The sequence below is a fragment of the Astatotilapia calliptera genome, chromosome 7 (genome assembly GCF_964374335.1).
Source record: "Astatotilapia calliptera chromosome 7, fAstCal68.1, whole genome shotgun sequence".
Classification (NCBI taxonomy): domain Eukaryota; kingdom Metazoa; phylum Chordata; class Actinopteri; order Cichliformes; family Cichlidae; genus Astatotilapia; species Astatotilapia calliptera.
Genome location: NC_137428.1, coordinates 1,645,031 through 1,666,203, shown reverse-complemented (window position 1 = coordinate 1,666,203; position 21,173 = coordinate 1,645,031). Strand labels below are relative to the sequence as shown.

Below are 21,173 nucleotides of genomic sequence, written 5' to 3'. Positions count from 1 at the left end.
GCAACTTAAAGAAGTCCAGACGCTTTTCTTTGCAAGCTCCTTTGATTAGCAAGTGGTGGAATCCAGCATATGCAACACGCTGGCAGGTGGATGACGGAAAGGCAGGAGGAGCAGAGACCCGAGGCGGCAGTCTATCTGGGTCAGATATAGGGATGGGTACCGGTATCCGGTGCCATGATGGCACCGGTTCTGACATAAACGGTAGTAACCAGACCGAAAAGCAGCACACATTTTGCTGCTTTTTTCCCCCCTGAGATGTCATATACTTTAGATTCTAGCCAATCATTTTACGTTTCCGAGGATAGTAGGCGGGCCCGGGTATGTACGTTCTTTTAGAGCTACAGATTAAAAATGCCCAAAGCGAAGCGGTCAAAGTCTGGCTGTACTTCACAGCAGAAGATGCAAACTCAGCAGCAACAAGTGCTTTAAGCTGATACTGTGATACTGTCAAAGGAGGTAACACCTCGAATCTGATGAAACACCTGGAGACTCATAGCATTTTGTTAAAAGCCAAGAAATGCACCGTATTTGATAGCTTGCTGCGAGACCTCACACCGAGCACATCTACTGCGGGTGGGTTGCCTGTTATCTGACCCGGAGTTAGCAACATCCCCCAAGAACCCGAAGAGGAGCGTCCTGGCCCGTAGCCCTGCCAGTGTAGCAGAAATGATGATGGATGATGGCAGCAGCAGCCGTTCTTCTCTGCGTGAGTAGCTTAATGTTGTTCGTGTGTAATTTACGTTGAGCAGGCTAACCACGTTATTACATTAATGCATGTAAGGTGAACTAGCAAATATCATCATAGCTACATGCGGCTGTCTTCCTGTTTGATGGCAGGTACTCCCTTCACCCTGGCCAAAAAGGCTAAAATGACCAAAGAAAAAGTGGGAAACAGTTAAACATGAGAGGTTTTTGGACAAAGTTTGTGTTTTTTCCATTGTTTAAGCTTCCAGCCAAGAGTGATACCATATATGTATGGGCAGAAATCTGTGCCATCAGAAACTGAATTTGAATAAGTTCAGATTGAATCTGAATTGTAACTTGAATAAATGCTTTTGAAAACTGAATTTGAATTAGTCTAATTTGAAATTGAATTTTATATTTTGAAAATGAATTGATTTGCTTTGAAACTGCATTTTATCCTTTAAAAATTCAGCTTTCGAATAATTTCAGTTTCACTTCTCACCATTCAGTTTCAGTTCCAAAATTCAGTTTTTTGGAACTTAGATCTGGTTCCGGTTCAAGAGCAGATTAATAGAACTACGTTTTACTAGTGGACGGAAAGTGTTACTGACGGGAATCTACAGCGTCTTGAGCTGAATTAAGACTTCAGAAGTCATTCGTCATGTCGAATGACCAGCGGATAAACTCTCAGGTTGGTAATAAATGTATTACATGTATAAGAACAAGCGTCATGTTAACAAAAGATAGCCGTACAGTAACTGTTATGCTTATTGTAGCTGTTAGCTAAAAACGCTAATTTAGCGTAGTTTGCCCTGAATTCAGCTTTGACAACAAATATGATCGACTGTTTCTAGTAGAATTCCAAAGTTGTCATCTTGGACCCTCTCAGAGTGCCCCTCTGTATGCTTGCAGAGACCCCTACAGTAGGGAAACATGCAAAACGGTGTCCAAACCTTTGTGTTTTAGCTTTATTTATGTCTTACACAGCATCCCAACTCTTTAGCTAACTTAATAACTTTAGCTAAAGGGAATAGTTAGTCTAATTCATTAGTGCAGCATTACTGGGTCACCTCTGTTTGAAGTGATATAATGTGATATACAACTATCACTGAAACAGCAAACTTTGTAAATAAGCAAACAACACTTCTCATTCTCTCAACGTTTGGCCACAGCTGTAGATTACACTATCAGTGCTTGTTCACTCTTGACAATAATTACATTTCTAAATTTACTTTGTGCATTTACAGGTAAACAATATCTAATATTTTATCTAAATGACTGCTTTGTCTTTGAAAAGGGTGAAGAGCCTGAGGCTGGTGACAGTCCAGTTCTACTCTAAGTACATCCTTACAGTGGCTCACAGGACAAGGCCACATTCCTGTCCTGCCAGAAGAGAAGAGAAACTTCAGTCTTCATGCAGTTCAACCACACCTGTCATATTCCATATGACAGGGGTCTCAAACTCCAGTCCTCAAGGGTCAAAGTGTCATGCAACTTTTCCATGCCCTCGAGGACTGGAGTTTGAGACCCCTGCCGTATGGTGTTCATGCTGTTTTCCACCCCACAGTTACAGCATGTCTGACTGCCTGTTCAGCATATGCAAAAATATATGATGAGTTTAAGCATGTGATGACAAAGGCCTTCCATTATGGTGTTTGTCATCACATGTCACAGACATCTGGATGATCATTTGGAAAAAACTAAAAACTTGTTACTTCATCTTTTATCTTTATTATTATTGTTGTTCTTATTTTACATTGTTAGGCATTAGGTTTATTTGTAGTAGTCCTTTCCAACTTCTTTCCCTCTTCCATGTTACTGTGGCAGCTTGTCAGCATCTATTTGGGTTTGGAAGTGGAACAGAAAGTAAGGAAATCCAAAGTGCCATTAAAACCAGGAGAGGTTCTTATATTTCAGAAGAAGGGATTAATTCAAAAGAAATGACCTCAATGCCATATTTTATTTAGGAACCCTAGAGAGCACTTTGCAAAATAACACATTCTTATAATTTCACCCTCAGATGAGCCAAGCTACGACTGTCAGGGAAGGTGATGTAGGTACAGAGCATATGAGAGTGGTTAAGTTAATGTCTCTTGTCTAGATGAAGGCACAAGAGGGATCAATGGCAAGGCGTAGAGATTCAGTATCTTCAGTCTTCAGTGGACACTCCATTTCTGGCACAAAACTCCTGTAAAAGATGGTCGATTTAGGAGGTGACCCGACAACTTCAGCCTGTCAAACATAGTAATGGAGCAGTATGCTTTAAAAAAAAAAAAAATCTAATTAAGCATGCCCTCAGTACCCTAAGAATTATTATGGTAGTTAAACACAGTGACAGTTGTATATCATATTATATCACTTCAAACAGAGGTGATCCAGTAATGCTGCACTAATGAATTAGACTAACTATTCACTTTAGCTAAAGTTATTAAGTTAGCTAAAGAGTTGGGATGCTGTGTAAGACATAAATAAAGCTAAAACACAAAGGTTTGGACACTGTTTTGCATGTTTCCCTACTGTAGGGGTCTCTGCAAGCATACAGAGGGGGTACTCTGAGAGGGTCCAAGATGACAACTTTGGATAAAATGCAGTTTCAAAGCAAATCAATTCATTTTCAAAATATAAAATTCAATTTCAATTTAGTGATGATCATTTTCAAACCATAAATTCAATTTCAAATTAGACTAATTCAAATTCAGTTTTCAAAAGCATTTATTCAAGTTACAATTCAGATTCAATCTGAACTTATTCAAATTCAAATTGAACTTATTCAAATTCAGTTTCTGATGGCACAGATTTCTGCCCATATATATGCCCCATAGCTGCAGAAAAGGCTAACATTGTTGTCTTTTTACAAAAAACACAGCTGAACATGAGAGGTTTTTGGACAAAGTGTGTGTTCTCCATTCTTTAAGCACCGGTTTGAGCTCCGTTTAAGCACCGGCACCATTTCAAAAGTACCGGTTTGGTACTGGTATCGGATAAAACCTAAACGATACCCATCCCTAGTCAGATATAAACCAAGTTAAGGTGGAGTTTATTTTCGTTGTGCTGACTTTTTACAGTCAGTTACAATAACTCGTACTGTGTACTAGCTAGCATGATGGATTTTATATACAGCTGGGTGGTGCTTTGATGTTACTGATGTTGAACTTGTTTTATCTTATTTTATTTATAAGGTTAGGTATTAGAGTTTCCAACCGTCCCATAAAAAACAGAATCGTCTTGCATTCAGAGAAAATATTACGCGTTTCTTATTGAGGTGAAAAGGAACAGTTTGTCCCGTAATTCAGCTACAATGAAAAAGACAAAGCTGCAGTTATTCTGTGTCTTTGCTGCACAGCTGCCTCTTCTCCTCTCATTCTCTCCCCTCTCTCTCCTGTTGCTACTTCAATCATGAAACTGATCAATGATCAGCTGATCGGCTTTTCTCTCTTGTTTGTTTATCGCCCACTTTGTGCCAGAAACCAGCGGATGTCGCTGTTGTTAGAATTTATTTAATATTAATTTCTAGCATCAGCTGATGTTTGCTGGAGCCACAGCTGTAAAGCTGCTGGTCATGATATGGTTTGGATATGTGGTGAGAGGGAAACATGAAGATGAAAGCAGGAGATGTCCTTACTGGATCATCAGAGCTGTGATGGAGAAACAGGTTTACCTTTTAGGTGACATGGATGAGTTGAAGTTATGAACTGTTTCTGAGAGACAAATAACACCAGGATCCTTTTCTACGTTTGCTCTGACCCAAAGTGCTGCTCATAGGGGGACATATGATTGTTGGGTTTTTCTCTGTATTATTGAAGCGCCTTGAGGCGACTTTTGTTGTGATTTGGTGCTACAGTATATAAAATTGAATTGAATCCGAGTATAGGATTTCCAGGCTTCTGATTGGGCAGTGAAGTACCATGAGGGCCGTAAACAGGAAGTGTTTTTGTTGTTGTTGAGGCGTGCAGAGAGTAAAGCTGCTGCTGAGACAGTTATTGTCTCCATCTAATACTTCAGAGAGATTCAGAAACACATAACGAACCCTGACGTTAAACCTGGCTGATGCTCCGAACACCTGAAGGACGTGTTTTATTTCAACGTACACTAGAGGAAGCCCCGCCTTCCCCCAATAACCTTTAAAACTGTTACCTTTTGTTGGAGCTGATGCTTTGTAATCAGTTGTCTTCAGTAGAAATGAGTCCAGCTGAGCTGCAGATGTCCTGAAACACCAAGGAGCTCTCTGAGCATCACACTGCGGTTACTAGAAGGTTCCTGCTCTTCACTGTAGCTGCTTTTCTCTCATTTATGGTAATTATTTTACTGCATTTCACAAAAATCTGCAAAGACCTGCAGATTTCCACCTCATGTGACCCATCGACCGTTCTCCGCTGGCTGTGGTGACTTTCAAAAACTGTGATCCTGTTTTCTTTGTCCCACATGTTCACACAACGCTGTGAATTAAAGAGGGACTCCTGCTCACCCACTGGAGAAGTACAAGCACCTAAAAACAGGAGCTGTGCTGGAAGGCGTCTGCACGCCTCAGAGTCCAAGCAGGACATGAAGCGTTTGGTCAAATATCATGTGAGTCACAATATTCAACAGACTGGAGCTTTGGATCTGAAACTAAAGAACTTCACACAACTTCTCGGCCTCTTCCTTGGTTTTCCTTGGAATGCTTTGTGTACGGATCAAAGAGGCAGCAGGAGGAGGCTGCAGGCGAGACAAAGACATGGATTTGTAAACCTCCAGAGCTGCTCGGGTGATCCTGAGCGCTCTGCAGCACGCAGGCAATCAGGCAGCTTAAAACCTGAAACTGTGTCATCTGTTCAGGAGGAACCGGGACTCCCCACGTGCAGAGTGATGGATAAAATAATACAATGTCAATCAGTGCTCATGTGTGACCTGGTGTGTTGTGAGTATTGTGCGTTATAAAAATGAGCCAATTACAACGGAGGCTCTGCTTCAGGGTCATCGAGCTGCCTGCCCTTCAGGCCGCCGCGCTCGGAGGAGGATTTAATTACCAACGCGTTAATGCTGGATGGGAGCGCCGATATGAAACCCTGTTCCTCCGCAGCAGACAGCCGGTGGAGACACGCTGTCGCTGGCAGGAGGAAGATCCTGGATGTAAACTAATTAAAACAACTTGTCTGCGTTGCCCCGAACCTGCTGCTGCTCACTGTCTCAGTGGGAATCCTGCCGTGAAATGAGCTCAAAAAGTTTTATCCTCCAGCTGCTGCAGGTTAGATCAGGACCGAGGCTGTTTGCTCTTCCTCCATCCAGCTCATCTTTTACTATTACCTTAGATTCGTGCATGCAGTCCTGATCAAAGAGGCCTGATGGGGAAACATATCAGCAGACGTCTATCAGGACAGGACGGGTCTTTGTTAGTCTGCTTTAGGTTTGGTCTGACGGGAGCTGGACCCGAGACAGACGGCATCCAAAGCCACGCGAGCGTTGTTGTTCTAAAATGTGTGAAGATGCCGATGTGTCTTACCCACGAGGTCCCACTCTCCGTTGGCGATGTATCCGGTGATGTCAGCCTCAATCATCTGCAGGTCCAGAGACCAGCCGCCGTACGTCCACGAGCCAAACTTGAGGTCACAGCGCTGCACGTCAAAGGGAAACCAGCGGACGTCGATGTAACAGGTGCTCTTAAATATTCCTGAAGCAGAGACGGACATTCAGACGAGTGCTGTTAAAACAAGCTTCAGTCAAAGGTGGAAAAAAACAAGAAGAAGACTTGACAGGACAGCTGTTACTGTGCTCGAGGGAAAAGGAAGAGGGGGACGGTGAGCACAGCTGAGATTACAGTTTGTATTTGACACAAAATCTATTTCAAATCACACAAAGCAGCTACGAGGTCTCCGGTCAAAGAGGGAAACGCAGGAACAACAGAGACGGCAAACAGAAAGCAGCACATGTGAGCGCAGACGCCGTGACAGAGAAGACAAGCTGTGAAGACAAACCTCACCCACTGATTGATTTTACAGATGCAGAGACCTGAAAGCAATAAAAGGAAGTTATTTCTCATGTAAACAGGAAAAGGAGCGCAGCCTCCCTCGGAGAATCACATCGCAGCTGTTTGCTTTGCATTAACTCCGCGTGGATGAGCTGGAAAAAAGATGAATGTTTAATGATCCCGGGGAGGAATCAGGACGCCGCCGCAGCATGAGCTGACGCCTACAGCGAGGAAGAAACACCATTAAATATACAGAACACCTGAGGTTGAGACCCGGGGTAAAACACGGGGGCAAATATGGATTCGATTATTTTATAGGGCAGCAGGCTGGAGCTGAAGGTGCTCTGAAAGGTTTTTAATTTCTCAAGTTTGAGTCACACGTCCACAGTAACAAGAGGTTTGATTGGAGGAGTAAAGGTGAGGCTGTCAAACCCGAGACCAGCATAACAGCTGTCAGGCATGCTGGTGGGAGCATCGCGCTGCTTCACTGCTACATTAGACCAAGTGGATGGAACGAAGCAGGAGGACTGCCCGCAAGTTCTTCTCAAATTTTAGTTTCACATTGTAATCCTGGAGGTTTGCTCCAGGACACTCCAGCAGGACTGTGGTCTCCAAACAGCTGTTACTGATTTCTGATTGGACGATGGCTTTCCTTTCTGCTTCTGGATCATTACAGTTCAGCTTTGAATCATTTGCAGATGCATATTGTTTGTCTTTTACTGTAAAGCATCAGTTTTTCTCATTTCACGGTGCTCTTTGTGACTGAATCAATTTAAAAACAGGGACAAACATCCCAGAATCATCTTTCAATCAGCGCCGCGCTAAAAGACAACGTGAGTCTCGGGCTGTGAATCACGACCATAACTCCTCCAGATGACCTCGGGACCTCATGTTGAAGCCCCCACCAACACACACACACACACACACACACACACACACACACACACACACACACACACACACACACTTTGATAAAAATGCTTTTCACAGCCTATTTACACTTTGATGTCCAGAGTTTAATTATCTGAATCAAACATCGGATTTAAAATTGAAAATCCAGTCTTTGTGACGTCCTGCTGCTTCCACCATCACACTGTGAACAACAGTGAAAGACTCTGAAACAAAGGGATGCATTTTATTTTTATTAAAAATATTCACCCTGAATTATGAAATTAGATGGATGGAGAAGCTTTTTATAAATCTGTAGTCACTTCAGCATCATTGAATAAGTAGAACCACAAACTCCTGTTAATGTTAAACAGCTGTGATTACAGGTGAATTCAGGACTGTGTAGTTGTTGTTGATGGGAGGGGCTTGTGTGTGTTACCTGGCGGCAGGTACTGGCAGTAGCCTGTGGAGTTGACCAGGATGTTGGTGTGGAATGAAGCATCGAACCTTTCATCAGCGCTGTGGGCAGAGACAGATCCACAGTCAGGGTCCGTCAGCAGCCATGAGCGTTGAGCAAATCATAGTTTCATCAAGACGACAGCCGAACGCGCACACACGTGTTCTGTACACGTGCAGCCTCGGACACACAGAGCTGTGTATTTATACCTCTGACCTTCATTAGAAACTCTTCACTGAAACAAACCACATCTCCATCGAATAAAATTAATATTTAAATAATGTCCACTAATTCTTACAGACGTCGTCAGGGTTCATTTTACCTGCAGTGATGCTTATGAGCTGAAAAATATTATTATTAAATGACTTTATTGCTTCAGAACTTTCTCCTTTTTAATGTTTTGTTTACAAAACTCCTCTTGTTAAATGTCCTTCCTTGTCACTCTGTGTTCATCAGAGCTCAGCCCACAAGGAGCTCAGACTCTGGGAAGAAGCTCCAAACATGTCAGCTGTTCCTCGGCGGCGAGAGAAGCTCACCGGGACGGCTCTGACGGCTGAAGAGAGAAATCTTTCAGGGCCTTCTGTGGAGGTTTTATTGTTGGAACTAATTGGAGGGAGAGCCCAGAGCAGACATAGAACATGCTGGTAGTATAAACCAATCAACCACAACAATAAAACCACCTGCCTAAATTGTGTAGGTCCTGCTCATAACCCAAAACACTCCTGACCCACAGGGGCGTGGACGTGGGCCTCGTGGACTGTCCAGTGTTTCAGGAACAGTTGAATACAAGTCGGGGCGTGGAGCCGGCTTGGATCAGGCTTGTCCAATATCCGCGTTGCTGCTTTACCAGGTGTAACAATTAAGTTTAACATCCAGGCATCCATGAAAACAGGATTTATGAAGTTTAACAGAGTTAGAAGTTAGCAGGAAGTTAGCTCGCTAGCTTCTATCTAAACATGATATAGCATGTTCTGACTGAGAGATTTCTGAATTCAAACGTACAGCTCTGCTATCACTTCCAACATGAATGAAGACAGGAAACTAAACAGCAGTGACGTTTGTAGGGTTACTGAAGTTGGGCTAGCTGGTATATAATGATGTGCTACGTGATCGCTAGCGACACAGCTATGTTAGCATAACATTAGCACAGTGAAGCTGGAGGATGAACGCTAACTTTTTTCCACTGGATAAAAGTTAACGTGAGGGTTCCTGATGGTTAGAGACAAATGCAATCGCATGGCAGGATGCTGTGAACCAGCGGTGTCAAACTCAAATACACAGTGGGCCAAAATTCAAAACTGGAACAAAGTCGTGGGCTAACATTAATATTTATTGAAGAAAAAAAAAAATCTTCCTCCAGATATAAGAATGAAACTTTTCTTATGGACTCAAACAAGTTTTGGTGAAAAACTGAATATGGAACAAGCAAAGCTTAATACTAAACAATATATATATTAGCTGTATAATACCAGTAGGCCAGCTCTGATAGTAATTTGGTATGGCTTCGCGGGCCAAATTTGGCCAAATCCAGTAATGCTGCACTAATGAATTAGACTAACTATTCACTTTAGCTAAAGTTATTAAGTTAGCTAAAGAGTTGGGATGCTGTGTAAGACATAAATAAAGCTAAAATACAAAGGTTTGGACACCGTTTTGCATGTTTCCCTACTGTAGGGGTCTCTGCAAGCATACAGAGGGGCACTCTGAGAGGGTCCAAGATGACAACTTTGGAATTCTACTAGAAACAGTCGATCATATTTGTTGTCAAAGCTGAATTCAGGGCAAACTACGCTAAATTACCGTTTTTAGCTAACAGCTACAATAAGCATAAAAGTTACCGTACGGCTATCATTTGTTAACATGACGCTTGTTCTTATACATGTAATACATTTATTACCAACCTGAGAGTTTATCCGCTGGTCATTCGACATGACGAATGACTTCTGAAGTCTTAATTCAGCTAAAGATGCTGTAAATTCCCGTCAGTAACACTTTCGGTCCGCTAGTAAAACGTAGTTCTATTAATCTGCGCTTGAACCGGAACCGGATGTAAGTTCCAAAAAACTGAATTTTGGAACTGAAATTGAAATTATTCGAGAGCTGAATTTTTAAAGGATAAAATGCAGTTTCAAAGCAAATCAATTCATTTTCAAAATATAAAATTCAATTTCAAATTAGACTAATTCAAATTCAGTTTTCAAAAGCATTTATTCAAGTTACAATTCAGATTCAATCTGAGCAATTCAAATTCAAATTGAACTTATTCAAATTCAGTTTCTGATGGCACAGATTTCTGCCCATAGAACTGGAGCCATCTGCCAATAAAAGCTCAGATGCAGATGTATTGGTATCAATGAATGTGTCCAGCCAACATGTAATAAGACTGAAGTACAGCGATGCAAAGCTAAATGTTATAAGGTCTCATCCAACAGAAATGGCAGACAGGAAGTTTGCTGTAAAAGTGAACCCACTGGCTGATAATCATTCACCGTCAGGCTCTGGTCCTGTGAGCTGGGTCTGCCTCATTAAAACCAGCCGGGTCAATATTCCCTCTGACAACCACCCACCCCCTCCACTTCCAAGGATCAAACTTTGCAGCTCGGTTAATGAGCTGAAGCGCCACCAGCAGAGAGCCTCCCACAGCCCCGATGTTAACAGCGAGGTGTTCATGCTTACAGGAGAGAGCCTAACTTTAGCATCTATAACAGGATGGCTGACTCGGCAACAAAGAAATAAAACCTCAAACTGAGAGATGTCTTTGGCTTCCACCAGGAGACAAACTGATTTCTGGTTTATTGATTTCTTTCAGAAACTTTGCAGATCAACCAGAAGACGAACGATCGTGACGCTCCATCTCCGTTCTGACATTTTTCATACTTGGGGCAGCTACACCAGGAAACTTTAGTCTGTACGTCCTGCTCTAAAGATCGGGTTAGAGGTTATCAGCTGTGCAGCTAACACACTGGGATACATTTAGAACAAAGATGGAGTAATCTCTTCCCGGCTCCGTTACCGAGTGGTTCGGCTGCTCTCCCGCAGCACACAGGTACCTGTTGTACAGCAGGATGTCGGGCCTCCAGATCTGGCTGTCGGGGAACCTGACGTTGGTCACGCCTGGATAGTCGGACGTGTTCCACTGCAGGTAGAAATCTGTCCAGTACTGCAAACACGCATACAAAAACCCCATGTTACCAATGGACTGACGCACCTCGTACCCACATGTGTTTGTGTGGAGTCGCAGACTTTATTTGGCGCTCTGTGCATTCAGTGAGTTACAAAGCAGGATCTCGACACTGTGATTGTCAGACTTCACATGAAGGTCATCCACGTCAACAGCAGTTATTTTTAGCCCCCTTCAATAGCCAGTATTATAGTTTTCCTGCCATATTACCATAAAAGGCTCCAGTATGATGATGCTAACATTAACACGTGTTGGTTTCCATGCTGAAGAACGGAGCAGCTTTGCAATAATATTATTTTAGCTCAACATTTCTGCTCAGAGCCGAACGGATCGTTCGTGTTTTTCAGCTGAGCTAACGTGTACACTCTTGCTTTTAATCCTCCAGGTTTATAACCTGTTTGTTTGGGTTTAAATAATATTTATGTTGTTGGCTAATGTGTCCTGTTTTTGGGTCTTTCTTAAAAAAAACTTGTATGTAAACATTTGATGACATGAACACTCCACCGATGCTTAAAGTAACCGGGAACAGATTTATTAAGTGACCGACGCGTTTCGGCATCTTTAAATAAAAAACAGCAAACAGAAAAAAAATACACATGGACCAATCACACCTTCACAAATAAACCAGCTGACCAGTTGAGGTGGTGACAGCTAATTGGTTGAGCCACAGCCCAAATAGATTCTGGACTGAACCATTGCAGATTAAAAGGGGGAGAAAATAAATAAATCAATAAAATAAAAGCATGTCTTAACATAATACGTACTCAAAATTACACAGAAAAATGCAAATTAGTTCAAATAAAAATAAACACGGTTTTCCACAAATTCACTGTATTTCTGTGAAACCTGCATAAATGATGGGCTAACAGTAAAATCACACAGATGTGATTCTTCTGTGTGATCAGCAGCAGCTGGCTCCTGTTTGCCTGACCTCCAAATCTCAGCTGGTGAAATCCAGATTACATTGATGGATCTTATGTAACAGCCATTGTTAGCTCCGGGTGTTTGAGAGGACGGAGCGCCGCCAAGAATCGCCTCATTTGCATACTTGGCTCCCCGGCAGGCTCGGCCCTCGTTACGTCTCCGAGCTTCTCCGAGTTCTGTGGTCCGTGCTGACGGTTTGAGGCTGTGGTGACTGAAAGTCGCACATCCCTCTTCATCTTGTTTACTTCCTGTCACTGAGTTGAAATGTTTTTCCCGGAGGACTCCACTGAGAGCTGAACTGTTGCAGAGATATTTCCCCTCAAAAAGCCTCTGACTTTTGTAAAAAAAATGCAGGGCGCATCTGATGTTTGACAAAAACGTGACGCTGTGCATATAATAACTTTTAAGTTATGACACAAGAAACATAAAAGTGTCACTCCATTACCATTAATGTCCTTTCATCATCGCGTCTGTCAAAGACATGTCATCACTTATTTTGTAAGCATCACGTCAGAGTAAAGCAGCCTCACTGGTTGGACGCACTGATGGCGCGTAAACGCCCACAGGCTCAGTTACTGCTGCATCACTGCAGAATTGTTCATCTGACAGATCAATAAAAGTGTGTCACTAACAGTTAGACTTCACCAAATACACATTTCCAACCGTGTCATGGTGTAAAACGGGCTCTCTTCTCACTCTGTAATTACTCAGCATTATCAGGGATCACAGCTGGATTATTACATTCACACCAACAACAAAGCTGCGGATCTCAGCTCTTTTATCCGCTGTTAAGTGATGCCGAGAGTTTGGATAATGGGGTTTGGTACTGTGTCACCCTGAGTGTTAAAAACAAGGCTGAGAATTCTTGTTCTTTGAATGTGGTCGTGCTCCCCTCGTTTTGCTTTTGTTATGACAGTAGTTTACATCATTACATTTAGCACAGCGCAAACAGCTCGTTTGCTCCCATCTGATGTGGTGTTAAAGTGATATTTAGTTTCACCAGTAGGTGGCAGCGGCACAAAGAAACGCAGGCCAGCTATTGTAATGGAAGCCATCATTAACCCAGAGCTGCTGTTTTACTGTTTCAGGTGAGAGCAGTAGATACATTTATGTAAAGTTGATACTTATTTAGTTATAAGTAAATAACGTGACCAAATAATGCAGGAGGCTAGCTAAACGACGTTAGCCTCCCGCATTAGACTTTGTAAAACTGCTCCATCACAAATTAGAAACAATTAGCTGGTTTCAGTTAAAGTTATAAGAAATGTTTTGGTAAACCAGCCAGTACATCTTGTGCTGTGTATCGTTTACTGATTTATTCTCCATCATTTACTCTGATTACACGTGATCCCTTACAAAGGTAACACAGGCCAGCTGTTGTAATGGAAGCCATCAGTAATGCAGAGCTGCTGCTTTGCTTGTGAACACCTGAATGTGCACCTGGATGAACCGTCCCTCAGTGCACCGTGCTGCTCGACTGTAACTGTCAGCAAAGCTGGAGAAACTGGGTCAAAGCGTCACAGACGCACGAGCGTGTAAAGCAGCAAAGCTTAAAGGTGATTTTCAGCCTGTTTTTGAGACGTACGGAGCAAACAGAGAAGCCTAAATATTTTATTTTTTACTAATTAAATATTAAGATTAATCCAATTAATTTTCCAGTTTGAGAGATTTGGTGATTTAGATCAGAGCGCTTTCATCCAAAGGCCTTCAGTTTTCATTTCACATATTCAATTCTTGCGACTGTTGAAATATTAAAAGAGTTGGGATGACGTTTTACTTCTTAGCTTTCAGGAGGAATATGTTGACTCCGTGAGGTTTGCTGAAATACGTAATAAAACACAACATTAACTCCTCGCTCCGTTAGCATTAGCATGGAAACCACTGAGACTACAACATGTGAGAAACTTCAGAACACGCCGAGGAAGCCGGTTTGATTCTGAGAGCTCACAGGTAATTTCAATGAGCAGGGAGGATGTTCAAAGCCTCCAAAGCTTCACAAGTCAGAGCTGCATAAGACCAACAGAAACCTGCACAGTACAAAGGGAGAGGCCGACTGATCCACGAGATAAGGTTCAGAAAGAAAGAGAGAAATGCAGCAGCTCAGAGACAAGGCCGGATATCACCGCTTTTATGCTGGAAGATTTCAGGGAGACTCTGGAACTCTGAAAGAGCCGCTGATTATTATAAGACCTCTCCAAACACTTTAATTATTTGTTTCAACACGACTAAACATGTAAAAGCTGCTGAAGAGCTGAAGATGATCCTGTCGTCACCACAGGCGGATGTAAGCAGTAAAGCAGTAAAATCGTGAGGTAAATACAATATTTTAGATATTTTATTTTAATGGTTTAACTTCGAGCTGCTGTTATTTTATTACAAGAAGAAGAAGAATTTCATGTTTATTACACTCGCTGGCCACTTCATTAGGTCCAGACGCTTATTAACACGAGTAGCTAATCAACCAATCACAGGGCAGCATGTGAATGCACACGTATGATAACAACTTTTACTTTTTTTGCCCTGAATATTGAATCAACTCTAAACATTTTTATCCTCATCAGTCATTTTGATGCAGTGATGTCATGACAGTCATCAGAGTCTGGACTAAATACCTGCGTGTTACATTGTTGCATTCATTGTGGAAACTAACTGATGTCATGTGGCTGTGTGTGTCATTAATCCCAGAGGACGTTCAGACCCAAACGCAGGACAGAGGCGTGGAAGTCAACGCGATCATTAAGGCTGATCACCCAGGAAATAACAAAATACCAGCGTCCCAGTTTCCAGCGACAGAGATGGCGACCAGCGGGGAGAACCATGCGTGATCGAGTACGGCTGTCTCCACTGTTGTTCGCCGGGAGCAACCGTGTTGAGGGTCGGCATGGCTATTAGCCAGGCCAGCTTCCCAAGCGATGGTTCTAGCCAGAATCTGTCTGTTATCAGGGCGATGACACGAGGGAAGGGGTGATGGCAGCGAGCGAGGGACCGATTGCGGAGTGCAAGGTGGAGGGACGAGACGGGAGGCTTCTCCTCGTCCTCCTGGGACTAAGCTGATCCCCGCTCTGGAAGAGGAATTCCTCTCCTGTCTTTAACCGCTTCGTTGTAGGTCGTAGGACAATCGTAGGACTGTGTGAGATTTTAGTGCATCGATTTTATTCATTATTATTTGGTTTGTTTCATTCCTGCTTTCCCCTTCGAGGAATAAAGTCTTTCTGATTAGACCTGTAACATCTCTGTGCCCTGGGTTTGTGACTCTTTAGTGTCTACATTTGCACCTCTGACTTTGACCTTGAGGTCACTGATATTCAAACTCTGTGCTCTACAGCGTCTGCTGCTCTCGACCCTCCAGCAGCCTTTCATGGCTGAGGGCTAAAAAGTATAAAAAATACTGGAGCTGAAGATAAATCTCAAAACCAAAACTTTAACCTGAGGGCCAAAGACCATCACAGCTAATGTGTTTAAGGCGGTAAATATCCTCACTGCTCATTTGCTTTGTTCATTAATGAAAAATCATTTTAAGTGGAGTAACAGTTAAAGTACAGCGTCATTTTTCTGTGTTTACGCTCCTTTATGCTGCTCTGAGTCTGTGCGTCTGGGTACAAACAGCTTGTAAATGAGACGAATGCTCAACAAAATCATTGCAGAATAAACGTGAAAGCTCTTTCTGAGCCCCTGAAGGAAGAAATGTGATCCAGGAGGCAGTTTTTACTCTCACGGTGAGTCAAAGTTTCTCGTCTGCCAGGAGGAAACGAACAAAAGCTGCAGGAACACTGACATTAAAAAGCCTACCAGCTCCGGCTGCAGAAATGTTTCTCCTCGCTTAAAGACATTCTTCCCCTTCACAATAAAACCCTGAACAATGACTCCAGCAGCAGCAGAGGAGGAGGAAGAGGAGCTGAAGCCAAATTAAATTAAGCCAAAACAGTCATTGGTCCTGGGAGAGCCTCTGGGGAGGAACCAACCTTTCCATCCGAGAGGAGCAGATTAGGCCGGATTAGTGCAGCGCCACCGTACAAACGCACATTCCACAGGCCCTGATATGAAACCTAATTAAATTTGGACAGCTGTGTGAAATGGGCTTAAGGAGCTCTCTTAATGGATTCCTGCGCTCGCCATTAGCTTTGACATTCACACCAGAGTCAGCCCTGCCCGAGGAAAACAAAGAAAACTGGCTTTCCTCCGAGCGAGAACGGCTCAAAGCGAACGGAGAAGATGTAAAGCGTCAAAGAGCAGGAGGTGGCGAGGCTCACGGAGCATTCTTGGAGACAGAGAGGCGGCGCTGGCGCTGCTTTTTGGAGTTTTTCTCCATCACAGCAAACTCACTGTATCTGGGTCAAGTGGCAGAGCTGGAGTTCATCCTCTGTGGAAGGATGGGGCGGCGTGGCTGCAGGCTTTTACTCATCGTCAGTGTTTGCTCGCTTTATTTTACCAACAGTCAGTTTGCTCGCCATCCCGACTGCCACCGATACTCCCGCCTGCGACGGCTGGCGGACACCCTGCGTTAACTCTCTGCAGGTGACGGCAGGGGGAGGCTGGGTGGAGGGCTAGCTCATATCTTGAACTAATCCTCCGGCAGTGAGTTATGGATCATTACACTAAACTCCCCCCAAAAAGGGACGTCCATTTCTAAATGTCAAAGCTGGCACAAACATACCCTCAAGATAAAGTTTGACATGTTGGGAAATACACGGATTCTCACTGAGGCGTAGAACGCGCTCAGCCTCGGCTGCAAATGTAAAAACATATAAAAAAGACAGAAAAGAGGAAAAAGACTCGAAACTACGTCTCCTGGAAACCGCTGATGTTTCCAGCGTGCCTGACAGGTAAAGGCGGCTCACCTGAGCACCACAAGCACGAGCTCAGAACAACATTAACAGATGTAATATTCATGTGCATCTTTATACAGTCAGTGGGTTGAAGCTGTGAAAACGAATGTTTACAGTTGGTGTAAGAACCGTCTGGACCCTTTTCTACGATCATCTTAATCTTTTACCAGAAAGAAAACTCACCAGCTGTAGCCAGATGTTGGTGGTCAGCACCTGGTTCTTCTCGTCCTGAAACAGAAAAAGAAGAAAGGCGATCAACGCCTCGGTTACAATGAACGGTCCATCTGAGAGGTTAGGCTTGCTTTTCTACAGGTACAGTTGCAGAAACCAGGATAGAGCGCGCATCATGGTGTGAAGAGGACAAACCAACAAAATGACTCTGAAGATGTTGAAGGAAATCTTATCTGCTCATGATGTCATTCTTTGGGCTTTGGGGTGGTGACCCCCACCTCACACTGGGGCAGTTAAATGAGCCTGTGAAGTGGGGTGAAGGAGAATTAGCACCCTCCAGTCTGAGGTGGGTGAAGTGGACCCACCCTGGACCAGCGTTTAGGTGTCTCGGCGTCCTGTTCACAGGTGAAGGGAACTGACAGCAGGTTTGATGTGGCGTCAGGTGTGATATAAACGCTGCACCGCTCCGCTGTGCTGGTGAGAAGTTAATGAGAAGCTGTCGATTTACCACCTGTGCCACGATCTCTGAGTAGTGACAGAAAGAACAGTTTAATGGACGCAGGTGGTGGAAATAAGCTTCTTTGACGCGACGCCTCTCCCTTAGACACAAGGTGATCCTTCATTACGGAGCGACTCGGAGTAAAGCTGCTACTTTGTTGACGTGGTTCAGGTGTGTGACCAGGACGAGACGAACACCTGGGCCTCTCTGCCTGGAACAACGCCCCACAAAAATGTGCCTTTTAAAGTTGGGATTTAATTTTACAATAAAACCAATTCTGCTCTTTGCTCTGTTGCACTTTGAATACGTTCCTTTCCCCGACTCCTGTGAGAGAAGCTTCACAGCTCAGTTTCATCAGCAGAGATGCCCGACGGCAAACACGTTACAGACATTTGTCTGGATCCAAAGAAAGACACCCTCACAGTGTAGATTGCAACGTGGCCACTCACTGAGACGTTATTCAGACGAGTCGTAACAGGTTTCTGCCCATCAAGCTGATGTTCTTATAAAGCAGCTGCAGCAATGCTGTCTTCTAACAGATAATAGTCACATGTTAGTCACATAAATGCGGTCAAGCCGCAGGTTTACATGCCGGAGACGTTGGTTTGTGTCCTGCTGGTGCTTTTATGTGTCACGTCCCCCTCCTCCACACGGATGTGTTTTCACTCACTGGTTATTAGTAGATGCTAGCAGCACTCTGAAGCAGGGGAATGTTGGTGCTGGAATAACAGCGGTGGCCACAGAGCTGTTTCCTCAGTGCTCTGAACCAGAACAACTTCTGCATAAAGAAGCCGGCTGCAGAGAGGCATAACTAACAAGTTCACAACAACTTTGCAGACGCACATGAGGATCCTGCTGCTGGCGACTCAGACTCAGCTGAGTAGGATGAATCTCTGCTTCAGTGGGGGGGTTATGACATTTTCACAAAAAATACGCAAAAAACAAACTCTGGGTTTGAGCGGCGCGAGAGGCTCGGTGGTGAATCTGGAGTCACGTGCGCTTCAATTTCCCAAACAGTTCATAAACTTTGCTGTTCATAAAAACTGGAGGGACATGAAATGAAGACTGAACACATGAACTCATATGTATTGGTGATTCCTACAGTCTCAGGTGAGTTCAGCTGCTCTGAGCTGCTGATGTTAGGAAGCAGGTGTTGATCGCTGATCATCTCTAACTCGGGTTCATAAGGGCTTTGATGGATTGTGCGGTCATCTTGGCCAAAGATGCTTTTGGGTTAAAGGAGCTTCTGTTGTTTGCATATGACTGAACACTCCTCTGCAGTCACGGTTAAAAGACAGTCTATTCTCCAGCGTTTCCTTCGTCCCTGTAAATTAATCTTAAACATGTGGAGCGCCGGCAGAGGGGAGGATGAATGCGAATAATGTCACTTTGATGAATGTCCAGCCTGTTAATACATTCTCAGGCAGCCGAGCGTACTGAAAGAATTAAAAGATGAGGATGTAAGCAAGTGGCCGGCACGTTGGAGGAGGGAGAGTCTACAGAGGAAAGAATATTAAAAGTTTAAGGACTGACCTCCAGTTACTAACGAGTATTATCTGTATGCTAAGCTGACTGCAGCCACATGAAAAACAAAGAGTATGCTTGAACAAATAAACCTCTTTGAAAGAACGCCTACATTTAAAGGTCAGACAAGTTCTTTCTTGCACCAGGAAACCATATATTAGAGCAGGAAATGCACCTGGAGAGCAGATTGTTTGATATGAAAAGAAGCCAAAACTTCCTCCTAGGATCTGCAGGACGCCTGCAGTGGTTACACAATCGCTCTCACTATGCTCCTGCTGAAAAGCCTGCAGCAATGAGCCAAGAAAACTAGAAAACTTATGTAATTTATAGCTAAAGGTAGAAGTTATCTGCCATTAAACTATGAAATGATAACGTTTATAACTGGTTGATAACTGATTCTAAGAAAACTGCTTGTTCAGTTATTGCTATGCTAGTTGTTTGGTTTGGATCAGGAAAAGCTCGTGTTTGGTTACAGTTACAGTTGTAAATGTAATCGCAGGTATTTGTCCGTAGAGTGCAGATTGCAGTCAAACGTATCCTGTTTTCTTACTCCAGCTGTATAATCCTCGCTACGATGGCAGTCATAGAACAAACCTCTGTTTACCTCGACTCCATTTACTCTGGATGAGGCTGTAAAGTGCCCGTGGCGTCGTCGCTTTCCTTTGGGTTTTCATTTCTTTGATGCTGAGAACAGTTTCTCTGACGATAAAGCACAGGAACATGGTAGCTTCCATAAACTGCAAACCCACTCGTATGTCTTTTTAATAGGTTAATTATACGTTTTTAAAAATCCATCAATCTGTGCTGATGTCACCTGGACCCACAACACCATCGCCCTGGTAACGAAGGCCCAGCAGCTGCTGCACTTCCTCCGTCTCCTGAGGAAGAGTAACATCTACAGCTCCTCAGTGGAGAGCGTGCTCTCCTCCTGCCTGGAGTTTGTACTCAGGGGCCACGACCGAGAGCAGGAAGGCTGCACAGAGGGTCATTAACACCACCCAAAACACTGACTTTGCCCCCCCCGGAGGCTCTGGGTGGGGCACATAGCACACTCACACAGACTCTGTCCAGTCCTTTTGCGCTTCTTTCAAGCACTTTGAAACTGTTCTCTAATGTGCACCTCTCTCTTATGTTTGTCTATATATCCTGTTTTCCTGCTGTCTACTCTTTATATTTAATTCCAGCCCAGTGGGTGTGGTCACCCACCATTTCATTGTACATGTACAATGAAAATAAAGTGCTATTCTATAAAAGAAAACCAGGTACTCTCATACAGTAAGGAGAAAAGCCACAGTAGCAGCAGCCTGACGGAGAAACCAGGGTTGCCCTTTTCTCAGCCTCAATCTCACCTGTGACTCACAGACCAGACCGACCAGTCAGCCAGAAGGAAAACCCACCAGTGTGGATATAAAACTCGGGAGCAATGGGGCAAAACGGCAGCAGCTGTGAAATGGTGCTCAGCAGCTGATGAGATGATACGAGCTGATGAAGCCCAAAAATCACAGTGGAGGGGGGTGGGGAGGGGTGGGGGGATGAGAGACGATCACGAGCCGAAGACGTACATAGTATTATATATATTATACAGCTAAATGATAAACTTAACCATCAGGTCATCAGCAAACAGTCCATCCTGTAATCCTGGACAGTAAAGTAAGTACTGAGGCTGGCTGCTTTAGCTCCTCCCACTCCTCTGATAGGCTGCCCCTCACATATAAAATATTTAAACAGCAGGTAGGATGGCACTTTATCCCATCGCCCAGAACCAAGAGTTGAAAAGACTGAATGAAAACGAGTTTTTATAGAGATTACTGCTCTTACTGTGTGTGAATGTTGATGTCAGGAAGATGGAGGCAGGTGGAGGTCCTGCTGGTATCCAACAAAAAGATTCAGCAGAGTACAGACGATAAATGAACAACCTGATATCCAACCCTGCAGCATCTTAAATCTGTAAAAAGGCTGCAGGAGATCAAAAGCTGCTCCTGTGCTCAGCTGAATCTGATACTGTGTCGTTATCTCGTATTAATAAGTGGTGATGAATGAGCGCTGAGAAAGGATCCTAATGTTACGAACGAAAC

General features: G+C 43.7%; 1 protein-coding gene and 1 long non-coding RNA gene across 2 annotated transcripts in view; one reads left to right on the top strand and one right to left on the bottom strand.

Moving 5' to 3' along the window:
- LOC113025044 (neuronal acetylcholine receptor subunit alpha-7) overlaps window positions 1–21,173 on the bottom strand; it is a 52,997-nt gene that overhangs the window by 20,102 nt on the left and 11,722 nt on the right. The window contains exons 3-6 of the mRNA XM_026172417.2: window positions 17,088–17,132; window positions 11,024–11,133; window positions 7,956–8,035; window positions 6,164–6,331 (exon numbers count right to left, since the gene is read on the bottom strand). Of these exons, the coding sequence (XP_026028202.2) occupies window positions 6,164–6,331; window positions 7,956–8,035; window positions 11,024–11,133; window positions 17,088–17,132 (403 nt within the window). The remainder of the gene's footprint in view (window positions 1–6,163; window positions 6,332–7,955; window positions 8,036–11,023; window positions 11,134–17,087; window positions 17,133–21,173) is intronic.
- Window positions 13,721–15,306, top strand: LOC145429848 (uncharacterized). Its single transcript, XR_013910178.1, has 2 exons — window positions 13,721–14,390; window positions 14,764–15,306. It is a non-coding gene; the product is annotated as an uncharacterized LOC145429848 (long non-coding RNA).